This window comes from Epinephelus lanceolatus, chromosome 21 (genome assembly GCF_041903045.1).
Source record: "Epinephelus lanceolatus isolate andai-2023 chromosome 21, ASM4190304v1, whole genome shotgun sequence".
NCBI lineage: Eukaryota > Metazoa > Chordata > Actinopteri > Perciformes > Serranidae > Epinephelus > Epinephelus lanceolatus.
Window position 1 is genome coordinate 11023858 of NC_135754.1, and position 16051 is coordinate 11039908.

Consider the following 16051-nt stretch of genomic DNA (forward strand, 5'->3'; position numbering starts at 1 on the left):
TGCAGGTATGGAGGTTAAAAAAAAAAAAAAAGGAAGCAGGATGGAGGAAGGGAGGGAAGGAAGTATACCAAAGTACAGAACTTCACTGAACTGATGGGAGAGGACGGAAAAACAGTAAGACAGACAGTTTAAGTGCAATTAGATGAAATCATTTCACAATTCTAAATATCAAAAGGGTCATCAGGTAACCATGGGAACAAGAGGAGGGCAAAGAGAAGAGGATAGAGACAGATGAGCCCAATACAAGGCTGCAGACAGCATTCACCAAATAGCTGTGAGTGGAAAACGCATAAAACGGTTAGATGAAAGAGATGGAACGGCAAGAAAGAAAGGAGGAGGAGAAGCAGGAAGGAGGAGGAGGAGGAGGAGGGGCCGGGGTTTAATGGAGGCTAATTCCACAGGGTTTGTTGAAGACGACTTAATTACCTCCTCACCAGTCTGCTGAGATCTGTCCCTTTTTTCTGTTTTTATATAAATCTTTTCTCTCCCTCCATACGAGACTGTTTCTCGCTCTATTTTTGCAGCTTTCGATTCAGCAGCTAACCTAATTAAACTCACAATTACACACCGTGGGACACATACGCACCAGAGGGGGTCTTCCTGAGCTGAGCGATAACGCCGAGCAAAGGAGGCTTTGTGAAAACAAAAATCGGCAGATTCTCAACATCTGCCAAACCCAGCCTTTTGTCATGGACACCCCGAGTGTCTTTGCTGCGGCAGCGTTCTCCTCCAAACACCGCAGTGTAACGTACTTCACTTGCAGCTCAAACAGCCTAATTCTATTATGTGGAGAATGGAAAAAAGAGTGCTACTGGGTGTAGAGCTGGTATCGCAGCATTTATCTTAACAGGATGATACCTTGTGTTGAAGATTATATGCTGTTTGCAGTATCTTCTGAACGCTGAGCCATTCAGTGCTCTTGTAAACAATAAAAGGTTGTAAAAATGTTGGCACACTACATCTCTGCAGCTCAGAGCTCAAGAAGAATGTCCATATTCCAAGGCTGTGAACTGTAACATGCATTTTCACCTTGCCCAGTGCTACAATTCTTAGCAAGTTGCTTTATGGCAGTGCACATGGCTGCCACCTACAGCATGAAAACACTGTGTTAACCTTTGGAATGAGCATCTCTGGGAATTTGTCAATGTAAGTCTTTAAGTCCTGCAGCTGGTGCAGAATGCTGCAGCAAGACTTGGTACTGGTACTGGTACCAGGAAAACAGACGGCATTACACCGGTACTAGAAACCCTGACCTCGCTAACTGTCAAACACAGGATTGGAATGATTTTTTATGAAATCAATTATGATGAAGTGCACTCCTTCATCCAGTTGGGGAAACCGGCAGGTACCCGGTGGGTGACATTTTGTTTTAATTCTACTTGTGGGTCCAGTTATGGGTGGAAAAAAAAAACATGCAGGTCGACTCGTGGGTGAGTGGATGATAATAATATTAAAATAAAATGAGAATAATAATAATAATAATTTATTTCAGTATTTTAACGTTTTAATCCTCTGACAACCGACTCAAGCCCTTCCTACACAGGGATCAGGCTATAGGTCAGCTACTTAGTCCCTTCTTTATGCTTCCTTTGCATCTTTACACTGAACCAATTACGCTCCAGTGTATGATTCATTTCCATGATAGCATATAACATATGCATCGGCAGTGTTTTATAAACAATAACAATGGCATTCACGTCTCCTGAATCTAACTGTTTTCCCAATCTGCCGACATTTTCGGCCACTGTTCTTCTTTGAGTTAGCTGCTAACTGCTATCAGCTGCTTTTTAAATCTCCCACGGTGGTTTGAACATATAACGCGTCGACAAAACGTCACACCTTACCTGCCCATGGTCCCATTTCTGTGCTTTTGCTACCTCCAGCAGCGGCTCAAAGGTGAGACAACTCTGTCCCCCCATTCTATGATCATACCTTCTATACACAACAGTGGGACAGCATTACAGCATTATATTACTGCCTTCAACAGGCAGTGCTGTTCAGCACTATCAGAATAAACAAACAAATAATAATAATAAAAAAACCTTTTAACCTCCTGAGAGCCGACCTTTTGTTTGGCATGCATTTTTAATTTCTCCTAGCTATTTGGAATCAGTAGGACCCAATAAGTATAAAAACCTCAACATTGTCAGCAATAATTAAGTCCCACTGTCCTCCTACGAGATGACAATAAAGACCCAATGTCCCCAAATGAGACGAAAAGTCCTAATGTCTTCAAACAAGTACTTCCAAATTAACAGTGTCTTAGCTTGTTACTGTCGCTAAAATTGGTCAAATCTGTTGCTATGTCAAACTACAAATATTCCTAATCATAAATAAACAAGTCTCAACCATAAAATCTGATCAGGTCTTGTCCACTTTTGTGGCAGGGTCGGCTGTGGACTGACTTGGCAGAAATAGCTGCCATCTTGTTTTTACATGGATTAGTGTATTGTGCTCTTACCACCACTAGATGGCCCAAAAAGTGTCCACGGACGAGGACAACAGGTCTGAATTAAGTAGAATGAAGTATAAGGTCAAGTAAACCCAAAATGTAATGTCATCATATGAGGACACAGGGTCTCAGGAGGTTAAACTTTATTTCCTGAATTACCTTCGTTTTAAAATATAATATCTCAGTTTTACATGTATGAAATAACCCAAAATGATCACTTCAAACATGCTGCCTAACTGCATTATTTGAACAAAGCATGGTTATTATAAGATTTGCTGTTTCGGTTCGGGCCATGGATCTTTGTGTCAACGGATCGGGTTGGGTTAGAAAACTAACTGGTTTATGTACAGGTGGCGGGGAGGGTACGGTATCGTGCATCACGGTTCCAGTTTAGAACCGGGTCTTGGAAAATCAGACCTATGTAGGACTCTTAAGTATGGCATTTTTATTTTAAACTTTTTCTTAATTGCATTTACAGAACAATTATTGTACCGGGACATAAACCGTTACCATGATATAAAAATACATATAATGTGATAAAAGATTTTGGAACAAATCACAAATGGAAGCAGTGCACTTCACCAGTAACACTGACTGACAGAATAGAGCTCAGTGATCAATCAACACTGATTTAGGGTGGAATCATATTGTGATGACATGAAATTACCATGTTCAAATTAGTGATTCTAAACAAATTAAAAACAAATAAAACAAGCTCTTCTCAGTTTCTCAAAGCTAATCTGATCATGACATCAGTGTGATTGCTTTAACATTAACAAAATCACGACATACAGAGGGATGACAAATTAAATTCAAAAGAAGCAAAATAACAAATGCAGATGATTCCACACTGAATGGTTTGATGAGGAGTAGAATATGAATACTGTGCAATGGCCCTCTTGACACATGTGGGAGACTGTGGAGCTACATTTTAAAAATGGCACACTCCATCATCAAAACACAGAATGAGTGAATATCTTTGCTCCTGTAGAGTTGCAGAGACTTGGAGAATCTATGTCAAGGAGCATCAAAGCTGCTCTGGAGGCTCGAGGCAGACAAAAACCTGACTGAGACGCTTGTGTTATCACTTCACTTGTCACCCATCTGTATATCAGGATCACCCATTCTGTGCACAAAGTACAACAGACAGCAGTTTACAGGTGAGTGCCTCATCCAGACGGCTTCACATTCTGCCTAAAACTGCACACGTTCAGCAGCATTTAACTGGGTGGGATCAGGTAAAACGCGGCAATCTTCTCTCGCAGTAATTCAGTGATTTGTGTGCAATGTTTTGATTATTACAGGCCGTGTGTCCCTGTGGGAGTAGCGTGGATGGGGGAAAACAGCCAACTGTTCTTGGTGTTCCGCAAACACCCACCACTTTGTATAAATCGGGAGCCGTCCAGATTGGGTCTGTTTGATGCAAATACTTTATTCAGTGAATTGAAATACAACTTTCTCACGGCGGAACGCTCGCCAACAAAGCGACCTCCATGCGGGCTGTGGTGAGAAACAGTGTGGCTGTAGCATCTAAAATAAAAGCCTTCCTCTGTCCTTTTTTAAAGGAGGAATATTTCAACAAACCCAGCGTGGATTATCACCAAAATCACTGATGTGCAATGTTTTATGTTACCTTCTCTGACCTGGAATAATAATCCTGTCAAAACAAGGCGGAGGCAAATCTCTTTCAGAGCTCTACCCCATAATCACACACACCACTGAATGTTTTGAAGGGATCTGGAGGAAGCAAAAACAGGGAGGTGTACCCAGTGAACGAGTTCTTATTCTGCGTGAATGTGCTTAATTTTAATAAGCTGCCAAGACAGACCTCAGCCCTTATTCATTAGTAAGTTCACTAATGCATGTATTCACTCTAATGGGCTACATGAGGCCAAATACACAGGTGACGTTCAAATCCCCCATGAGGCCGAGCCTTTTCAACTGGGTTGCAATTATGTTGCACCACGTTGCGTAATAGCTCTTTCTGTTGCTCTCGATTATTTTGCTCGATTAAAAACATCACAAAAACCACAACTGTGTCACAGCCAGGCAGCTGAAGTTGTCCAATATATGACTAACTTAAAGCTTAAATACAGACACAGAAATATACACATGCTATGAACCGTCTGCGCTTTATGCAATCCCACCAGGCTGCTTCTTCATTAGCCACTCAGCTGTATAATTAGCCCTTTTAGCAGCCTTTGTTTTGAGAGAAGAAGCATTACTGACGGCATTGTGTGTGGGTGTGTGTTTGTTTAGGAGGCAGGGACCAACTCATTTAAGCAAAGGGGGCTAATTGCAGGTCTGGACGCCTGGTGTTACGCCATGTGCATAACAGAGCACTCAAAACACACCTGCTCCGACTGCACCTGTGGACACTGTGAATGCCTTTGTGAGAGTGAGAGTAAAGTGTGTGTGTGTGTGTGTGTGTGTGTGTGTGTGTGTGTGTGTGCCATACCTAGGTTATGCCTTTTGCTCTTGGCATGCTCATGGATGTGTTTTTTGGCAAAGCAGGCGAAGAAGACGCAGTAGAGGCAGGAGTGGAGTCTGTTGAGGTGGGCGCCACACATGTGGCAGATACATGACTTGGCCTGGAAGACAGGGAGGAAGAGGAAGGAAAGGAAACAGAGAGGAGAAAGCATAAACACAGAGACAGAGGAAATTATTATCACAGTTCTTGCATCAATAGAGATGGTATTCTAATGCATTATATTAATGTCAAGATACTAGAATTTCTATTACAATACCTTGAAAAATATCAATATTGGATACCATTTACAATACCACAGCACAAAAATAGACATTAAAGGCATACAATTTAAAATTCTTATTAAAAGTTAAATATATCAAAGATATAACATGAAGACGACTTGTCTTTTTTTTTTTTGTTAGTAGCAGAAAACAGCAGAATGACTACAGTAAACACTGACAATAATTTAAACTTTTTTACATTAATAAAAAATAATTATCTTATTGTGGTAGTGTATATGTACAAAAATGTCTGAGATTGTCACACATTCAAAATGCAATTTAGTATCCATAGTATTGATTCTGTGGAAAATGGATACGGAAACAACTGCAAATATTCAGAATTGATACGCATTGATAAATCGATATTTTTGACAACACTACATTATACACATATATAGTGCATGGGTGTGACAGCAGGTCTGGCATACAGAAGAAGTTGTGTTGGATGATGTAGAAATCTTCATTCTGATGAATAAAAGCTTCTGTTGTTTGTTGTTGGTTTTACTTGAATACATAAGTTTAATTATAAGACAAATCTGATATCAAAGAAGCCTGCCGCATCCACAGAATAGAGCTGGGTATCAGTACTCAATACCTTCAAGGTGAAGACCGAAATAACCCAGTACCAAGTAGCATCAAAATGTCTCCAGTAAAGCAGTACCTGCATTCGATTCTTTAGGCATGGGGGTGGGGGGGTTAAAATGGTATGGTTTTATGATATGATTCTAAAAACCTCTCTTTTTTAATGCATGTGTCCCTTTGTATCATTTTGTGTCCCCTTATCTGTCAATCCATTCACAGCTGATCAAATCAGATCGATGGAGAGGAGCAGTTGCTGCAGAGGCGAGTTAAGCCCAGTTCAGACCAAAGATTCACGACGAGATGAGTTAAAACAGGCAACTTTTTGCAATGCGCCATTCTGTAATGTTCTGCTGGTTCACACCAATGCAACTAGATGAGACGGTGTATCATCTCAATGCAACAACTCTCTGTACTTCTGTTCTGATTTCCAGCTGTCAGGCTTACTTAATGGCTGAATATAATTTGTAGCTTCTTAAAATATTAATGAGGATAGTGATAGTGGGATACTGGCTACAGTTGCATTTGTAGTAGTGCTAGAATTGCGAAAAACAGAAACTAAACAAGCACCAGATGGACTTTATTCATGATAAATATGCCACAATAATATAAATAACCAGCACCAATTAATCAGTCAGTGAGCACGTTTACATGCGCACAATAATCAGATAACTGGGAATAATCAGGTAATGGTAATAATCCGATTTGACGCGTTTACGTGCACTTCAATAATCTGATAATCAGAAAAACCTGGTTTACATGATTCAGTCCTTCAGTTGGATTTCTCCCCAAGTACATGACATAAAACTCAAACTTCCTGTTACAGTAGGTACTCATATCCTTGAAAAACCCCGAAAACTACGCAAGTCATATATTTGCAGAATAAAGCACTCATCATGCTGACAGCTTATATTCTTACAGTACTGTTTCTTTTTATCATTAACAAATACATGTGAGAGCATTCTAATGTGTAGTTTATCAATGTGAAGCCAATTTTACATACTTTGGGTAGATTCAGAGTAAAAGTACTGCAAAGTGCAATATACAAGTGTACTGTATATAAACTTGTCACACAAAGTGCATAACATATAAGTAAGATAAAATAAAAGTGACAATTTAAACACTGAGAATATAAAAATATATTATTTTATGTAAAATCTTTATCTGAAAGGAAACAAAAGCTGTCAGATTAACGTAGTGGAGTAGAAAGTACAAGATTTCCCTCGAAAATGTAGTGGAGTGGGAGTATAAAATAGCAAAACACAAAAGAAACCAGATGAAAGGGTATACATGCACCGAATAATCTGACTATTGGGGAAAAAGCTAGGTGTGTTTATCTGATTTCTCATAATCAGATAATGGCTTTTATCTGATAAAGCCTATCGGATTATGCTGTTTACATGACCACTTGAATAATCAGGTAACTCCAGAAATCAGATAATGATCGGTTTATTAGTGTGCATGTAAACACGCTCAATGAGAATGTGTCTGGGTGGGGGCGCATAAGGGAACACAGCAAGCAGCAGCAGTGACCCACTGTCCGACACCAGCACACCGTAAGGATGGAAACAGAGGGCTTGGCAGGGACGGAGCACCTGCCACAGCAAGTGAACATGCTATCTGCGGCCATTTTGACTTGACCAGAGGACTTCACTGCAAGCCGACTGGCTGTAGTAAGAGGTGGCCAACCTCACGTTCTAAAACCATCCACCTGTGATGTGACCAGTGGAGTTGCAGGTGACACCATCAGCCGGCTTGAGTTGAGCTCAGATGGCCAGTTTACACTGCTTGAACTTTTCTCTACAACGTTCTGAAACGGTTTTGTCTCGTCTTGAATCTTTAGTCTAAACTGGGCTTTAGACCCAGTGTAAACCCAGTAGAATGGATGGTTAGGTTTTACTTTCAATGCGTCTGATGTTCTGCTACTCCAACCTATCAACAGTCCAGCTCCAAACTTAGAAAATATATTTGTTGCAGCAGATGTTTTAATGCCACAAATAAATGAAAATGTGGGGAACCCTGGGTACTGCTTCAAGAGTACCAGTATCAAATTCTTTAAATGATACCCAGCCCAAGCAGGGACAGAGACACACCAAAAACCTAAAGTACAGAACAATCATTTCAGCCTTTTAAAGTGTCTGTTCCACATCACTTAGATCCTTGTATCATCATATCACCAGACAAGAGCTAGACAAAGTGTGTGTGTTAGCCGGGAGCAACAACAAGGTCGACATCTTATCATCCAGACAGGCGGGAGCCTCTCAATATAAAACATGCTAAGTGCGAAGGGTGCTGATGCTTCTCAGATCAACGACCTGTCAATGCTCAAATTAAACATTTATGAGACACAGAATCAGACATTTCTTTATGATCAAAAATCCTTCACAGTGGAAACATTTTGTTTTTGACATTTCAAAATGTCAGATGTCTCTTAAATTACAAAGTAATGGAATGTAATCTGTTAGAGTCTACCCTAACATGGGAACCTCGTTTTTGGCTTCAACAGTTATTGAAATAATAATTTTTCTATCAAGCAGATCAACATCCTACACAGCTTTTCTTCAACCTCTGCTGCCTTGTGCAGAATTACAATTGGTGACTGCAAACTAGTCTAACAAGGACATTTTTTTTCTATGTGTTGTGTGTGTGAGAGAGAGAGGAGTATGCGTGGCTGTACAAAAACATTGAGCAAAAGAACATAAGCCAAATAAACACCACACAACGTGTTTTGTCTTGATTCTTTATGCTGCTGTAACCACGGAGATCATGTAAGATTTGTGTAATTAACGTGTAAACCTAAATTGCAATATACGATATTAATGCTTAATAATTTATACATTCCTATATATTATGTTTGATAGTCATGTCGGAAAGATGAGGGGGGTGGCATGGCTGTGGATGGAGGGTAGATAGCGAGGTGTTCAAAAGCATGCAGATGAGAAGCTGGCATGCCAATGAGCCGGCATGAATATGAGGAGGTGAGAAGAAATGAGAAGTGCCTGGAAAGACGAGAGGGAAAATAAGAAAAGACAGGAGGGAGAAGAAAGGAGATGGAGGAAGGCATGGGGGCAAAGACGAGAGACAAAGACCAGGAGAGAAAATCTCAGGGAAGATATCTGAAATTGAGTGATGATTGCAAAGGTTGATTTCAATGTCAAATTCTATGCATTATGTGTTCTGCAAGCTAAAATATTTCACTTCACAGTCACCTTCAAAGAACATTAATGTGCAGAGTGGAATAGTTAATAGAAAGAGAGGATGTAAATGTTTTGTAATAAGACTACTGTGGACTGCAGTGGTCAAAACTGTGGCGTAGTGTCCCAGTCCACCTGTACTGGCTGGTGCCAACAGTAATAAAAAAACTTTGGAGAATGGCTGACATCAAAATCTCAGTGGAATACACGCCAAAAGCACAACGAGCATCGAAAACATATTAAAAAAGGAACTGAGCGAAGCATTTCAGTGGCTGCTGTTCTGCTACATTGCCTAGCGCCTGTGCCAACACATTTTGTGTATTGTAAGCTAATGTTGCATGAGAATATGCATTTAATACCCTGGTTTCATTGTGGAATGACAGTGCTACAGTAGCATCTGATTCATCATTGCTATAATCTTTTGTCTAAAAATGTCAGATAATAGTGAAAAATGCACTTCGTAATTTCCAGGAGCTCAAGGTGACACTTTCAAATGACTTAGGTGTGACCAACAATCCAGAACCCAAAGACATTAAATGATACGTGACAGACAAGCAGCATATCTCCAGAACTGAGAAGTTGGAATAAGTAATTATTTAGCATTTTAAGGTACAGTTCACCCACAAAATCAAAAAATACATATTTTTCCTTTTACCATTAGTGCTATTTATCAGCGTAGATTGTTTTGTTGTGAGTTGCTGAGAGTTGGAGATATCGGCCGTAGAGATGTCTGTCTGCCTTCTCTCCAATATAATGGAACTAGATGACCTTGACACGTCGATGTGACAAGTACCAGCTAATCATAGCACAGTAGGGCAGAACTAAGTGAAACTAGTTTGAAAAAAATAATGAGCAACAAAATCTGCCTACCAGTACCTCTCGAGCTCACGAATTAGCAAGTTACATATTGTTTGTTTAATCAATACCCAACTAAAAAATAAAAACTACAAGTCAGGCTAGCTGTTCCCTTTGTTTCCAGTCTTGACCTGGTGCTAAGCTAAGGGGGTGATCACACAGAAATGAGATGCTAGAGACGTGGATGCTTCAGAGACGCTTGAAACGCTGGAAGCGCTTATTCAATGCACGCTAGCTACTGGCGTCTGACGCTCAAAAAAGTTGAAAATATTTTAACTTTTCAGCGTCTACGCGCGTCTAAAAAGACGCCGGAAAAACGGCTGTCTACAAAGATGCTTGAACGACGGTCAGACACGCTATTTCATAGGAAACCAATGGTTTTACTGGCGTCGTGTTTCTAGCGTTTCATCTCGGTGTGATCGCTCCCTAAGGTAATTGTCCCCTAGCTCTAGCGTTATATTTTATTGACAGACATAAATTATATCAATCTTCTTATATTACTCAGCAAAAAAGCAGACATGCATATCTTCCAAAGCGTCCAACAATTCGTTTAACCAGATTCAAATAATATTCGGGTCAGATCTTTAGCCTACATGTTAACGAACAGAAGACCAACCTCTGTGGCTGATGATTTTAGCATACGCTTGGCATGCCAGCCTTAACATGGACATACATGCAAAATGGAAAGAGAAGAAAACAAAAAAAAAACTGATTCTCATTCCAGTCACACACACACACACCCCATCCATGCATAAGTGCTTAGACAGCACATGAATTATGAAAAGGCATCAATATGCAACAATCTCTCCTCACTCATTCTTCCAACTGTCAGTGTTACCACGCGCATGTGTATTTTTCTGGTCCCTGAGAACATTGTATTCATGTAGGAATTTGTGTCTACCCGTCTGTCAACACGTCTCCACATCCTCTGCTGTCATTCCAGCAGGAGTCTGAGTACACATGTGGAGTCCTTATGGACATACAGTAACTCTGCTTCGGCACACCGTCCGTGTACTAAGAGGCCACATGCACAGTGAGGCCTTGTGGTTGTCCTAACGCCCAGAGAACACCCGGAGCTCTGTCCATGTCATATTTCTGCGAACGCTGCCATGTCAGTGACGAGCCATCTGCCGACAGGATGTTATGCGAGAAGAGCAGTAGAGGGTAATGGGCTGGAAAGATCCTGGTTAGAAGTGTAAGTGTGGACATTATCGCACTGTCAGCCAAATGCAACATCTGTCTCGTTCATTGAAGGGAGAGGCCTGCATCAAGAGGAGGTGTCCAGACAGGACTATTCCCTCCAAAACAAACGCAATACATCAAATACTGTAGTTCTGACAAAAAAATACAAGTCACAAGTTAAGGAAAAAAGTCACAATTCGAAATAGAAGTTATATTTGAAGTAGTGTAGTGGTTTGAGCACTCGTCTTCCATGCCGACGGTCCAGGATTCGAATCCTGCTGGGGTCAACGTCAGCAAAGGCATGCGGTTGCAAGAGGTTCCCACCGCCGCATCAAATGGGATCATACTCCTAAAGGAGTAACTCCGGAACCTGAGCCAAGTCCTCAAACGGGGGCACGTCTCAAGCCCGTTGTAGATGGGAGATTCCAGACGTAAAAAACAGATTCATCATAAAAGAAAATTTATGAATATAGGTCGTTATCTTAAAAGGTCCAGAATGTAGGATTTAGGGGGGTATACTGGCAGAATTTGAATGTAATATGATAAGTATGGTTTTAAAATGTATAATAACCTGAAAATAAGAATCTGCGTGTTTTCGTTACCTTAGAATGAGCCGTTTATATCTACGTGAGGAGTGGATAATTGTCCAGAGTCTACCTTACTGCACCGCCGTGTTTCTACAGTAGCACAGAACAAACAAACCAAAAACTGGCTCTAGATAGGGCCATTCGCATTTTCGCCTCAGCCACCATAGTTAGCATCCCCTCTGTGATGAGCAGTGTCAGGAAAACACTGATTATTTTAACATGAAAATATTTCATTCAGTGTTTTTAAGGGGTCAAATCACTGGGTCCATTTGTTGAGGAGAGGAAGAGACCTCTGACAATAATTCAGCTCCTGGTAAAAACCTCCTGAACAATGAATACTGAAGAAATTCTAACCAGAGTAATTTCAGCTGGTTGCAATACACAAACCTCACAAATAGATGCCACTAAATCCCGCTAAATCTTACACACTGCTCCTTTAATAATGTAACTGAAGTCAGCTGGTAGTGCCAGGAGTACACTGACCCTGAGCTAATATAAAATATCTCACTGACTTTCTGTCTTTTTGCCGCCAGCTTCGAGTTTACGACCCCCTGGACCTCTTTCACAATGATTCCATTTTGTGTCGCTGAACTGACCAGAGGCAGCAGCAATGGTGCAGGCTAACAGACGACAGCCTTTACAGGACTCAGTAGAAAAGCAGCACTGATTCTGGCACTAAGCTCAGAGTTTGAGTGGGGCTGACTCATACGGTGGCTTGGTGCACACAAACACAGCTCTTCCTGTCTGATGAAGTGCGATTATTTGTAAATGAAACATGAAGATCACGAATTTACACGTGGCCTAATTTATCGTTACAGCATGGAGGAATTAGAACGCAAGGCTCCAGTCATTCTCCATCGCAATGTCTTGAGGAAAAAAAAAATCCAATGCAGCCGTCATGCAGATGTGATTAGACACCTCTGTGATTCACATGGCAGCCAACCAAAGAGCGGAGCCTTTGAATTGTCAAGGTGAACAAATGCTTAGAATTCAATCTGCGTCTGAAGGTCAGTGTGATGCAGACTGAGTGTTGATCAGCATCAATGGTCAGCATGGAGTGGAGAGTGAATGATGGTATGGGTGGGGGCTGTTGAAACTTACATAAAAACAATTGTTTCTTCTTAGGATTGTGGGGGATACGCAATGTTTGTCTTTATCCTCTGTTGCCCCGATACAGCTAACCAGAGGGAATGGATAGTGGAAGCAACAGCTAGACTGGAATATTTGGGTAAACCTGCTGCATTTCCTCAGAGGCTAATGACGTGTGATAAGCTTATGGGTGCTGAGATTTTCTTCCATGCAAACAAAAACAAACTGAAGCATATGTTGGAGCTAAGGTTTGACTGGAAACAGAACATATGACTAATAAATCCATCATCGTCTTCCCCAAACCCTGTAAAGATCTCTAATCACGATCTTTAGAGCCATTCTGATTCAGAGTAAGTCTCCCATTAAAAAAATAGTAAATGGAATTCAGAATTTAACTGCCTGCTGCATTGGTTTCCTGAGAGAGGCATGAGCGCATCTGAGTGGAAAACTGAGCCGCGATCAATAAAAATGCTGTGCCACAGGGAGGCAATGCGCAGGAGGAATGTGAGCCTTTCTGCCAGCCTTGTCTGCTCTTCAGGTTAGGGTGGGAGCAGGGGCAGAGAACCAGGCAATTATGGCAGGAGGAGACCCTGCAAATATTTCACCATTTATTTCAGTAAACATGCCTCCTGGAATACCAGCTCCCACTGATCCCGTAGCAGATGACAGGGGACATGGGGTTGTCCCAGAGCACATCTGAGTGCACGATGTATGTAGGCACACACTGCAGATACGAGCACAACATGCTAATATTGCGCATATCTGAAAGAGAAAGAGAAAGTGAAAGAGAGGCTGACTGGCGATGGCTTTAACAGTCAACCTTAGGGACAGTTCATTATTTATAAGAGGGCAGGGGGGTGATGCAAAACGAGGGAGGCATGTTAAATCATTTTTTCCTTAGGGGAGGAACATACAACTTTAAAGAAGCACTTTGCTGCTGGAAAGATGAGAATGTCTATGCTGTAGAAAGATGCAAATACTTTGAAGAAAATGGTGATACACCACAAGCGAAAAAGTATGCTTTTGCTTGAAAGGCAGAAAACTGCCCACTTCCTGTTGACAAACTCTTGCTATTACAGCTAGACACGACACTAAAATATATTTCTAAAAACACTGTAGGGGAGGAGTAGTGAATGCAGTACCATAATCTTGACATATGTTTGATCACCGATTAGTTTCGTTTTCAGATTTCAGTGTGAGTTTGAGAGAGACGTAGAGAGGCCGGTCTGTCTCGTATTCCACTTCTGTATAAAAACAAAATCGGGGAGTGCGGCAAAATGCTGCCTGCCTAATTTTGTTTATACAGAATGCGCCTTTTTCGGGGCAATGGGGGGTGTGAGCAAATATCAAAACATGTAGCTCAGCGTGTGACGTAACCAGTGACGTGGGAGGGAAGCCGCGGCTAGTCAGTCCTTCGGCGATTCTCTCGTAAGTCGGCCCGTTCTTTACCAATCCCCGTCATCTGACGGTTAATGGCCTCTTCGCTTGCGAGGGAAATGTGTTATCTACACACTGGTTAGATGGTTACCCACATTGTTTTGATAGAAAGCTGGTTGAAAATTTTAAATGGTTGTATTTTGTATTTATTTTACATTCCCTCTAAACCCTGAATCTCTTTGGTGGCTTTGAAAGGCATGTTTTCATCAAAAATTGCCAAAATCACACTATTTATCCTAGCTAGAAACTGTAAAAACATAAATTATCATCAAATTTTCAAATTTCAAACATTCTACAACACATCATTTGCGTTGTGCTTAAGAAATTAGCTGGTTGTTTTCTGTGGATAGCTCACTCCTGGGCTGTTTGCTCATTGCATTGTCCCCAATACTACCTACATTTGATATGAATATTAAAAAATATGGTTACATATGGTGGAGGGAAGGTCATGCAATTTCCCCCAGTCACTCAAGGAGAATTGAGGGAAAATATCTGCAGCTTTGGGGACGGTGTAGATTTGAAAAGAAAAAAAAAAAGTCACAACCCTGCCTCCCCTTTCCCTCTGATAAGTACAGTACAGTCCCTTATTGATGCTGTCGTGCAGTGCAAAGATAGCAATGATGCATCTGTGTCATTTTGAGTTTCCTGGATGACAAGTAGAGAGGACGGTTAGTTGATTTTTAATCAATTAATTCCTCCTAAGCGAGGAAATACCACCGTGTAATCCTGGCCTGCGGTCTGCTGGTGGAAGGAAGTGGAGCCACTGCAGGCGCAGTGCCAATGCAAACACAAGCACATCAGCTTTCTAATCTATTATGCGGTCCCTAGCTTTGAAGTAAGCTAACGTTGGCGGGGGTTAACTGGGTGATAGTTTGCTTCGGGGTCTGCCAGGTGTTGAGGCTGGCATTCAGGCGAGTTCAAGCCCCACACAAAGGGGGAACTAGACTTAAAGCGTGGGTAGTATTTGAGGGAGAGTAAACAGCACTTTGGCATTCAGGGTGTCGGATGTTCGTGTTGTTTTGGAAGGGCGGGGAACTGTCCACGCATGCGACGCCAGCTCACACACACAGAAACACACACAGTCTGGCGTACGTTAGGGTCCCTTCCAAGCACTCGTCTTCCTCTGTCACTTGTTACCTTTCGTTTTCTGGTCTCGGCTGAACCGCTCCACACGAAACACTGATAAATAACTCTCAGGTTCTGCTTCCAGTTGTCCACTTTGAAGCCGTTGACATGGGGGCAGCCTGCGGGACTCATGGTAGTCACAGCATCCGGCTTTCACTGTCCTCTGGGCGACGAAACCTGTTCAAATCCCTCAACGCAGACCCAGTAGAGACGGGCTGGCTGGTTAGCTTGCCAGGTTCGTTATCCAGCGATTGCTGCGCTCGGGCTAACTGGACATGTCCTGGTTGCAGTAGCGGAGACACGCGCAGTAGCAAACATTAAGACGATTTTTCCGGTATTACTCTGTTGGAAATGAGATATTATTTATGCCTATAAGTCTAGTATTGCATTGTAAGTGTAGTTCTTCAAATTCGCTGAATTACATGTTAGCAAGCTGGCTAAAGTTGGTTAGCACTGGAATTTCAACAGTAGCTTACACGGTGTGTCGTTAAGACCCACCTCATTCATACCCGCTGACCAATCAGAGCCGAGTGATGCGTGTGATTGGCGTGTGCCAACTTTCTTTTTAGCGGTTAAGTCCCGCCCCTATGGAGTGGATGCTGCGTTGTGATTGGCGCTTTTTTCCGGTACACCACATCCGCCTGAATAAGGGCGCTCATTGGCTGAAACATAAATCAGCTTCACTGTATCAATCAAGAACGTTACAATGTGACAATCAATAGTGGATGGAAATTGTAAATTCACCCTCACAGCACACGTAGAAGCAAAGGGATGAGAATCTTTTCACAAAGCCATGAAAC

General features: G+C 41.7%; 1 protein-coding gene across 1 annotated transcript in view; it reads right to left on the reverse strand.

Annotated features, from left to right (window-relative positions):
* The window catches only part of usp22 (ubiquitin specific peptidase 22), a 29120-nt gene extending 13369 nt beyond the window's left edge, over positions 1 to 15751 (reverse strand). Inside the window, exons 1-2 of the mRNA XM_033612090.2 lie at positions 15264 to 15751; positions 4911 to 5043 (exon numbers count right to left, since the gene is read on the reverse strand). Of these exons, the coding sequence (XP_033467981.1) occupies positions 4911 to 5043; positions 15264 to 15383 (253 nt within the window). The 5' untranslated portion in view covers positions 15384 to 15751. The remainder of the gene's footprint in view (positions 1 to 4910; positions 5044 to 15263) is intronic.
* Positions 15752 to 16051: the final 300 nt, after the last annotated feature.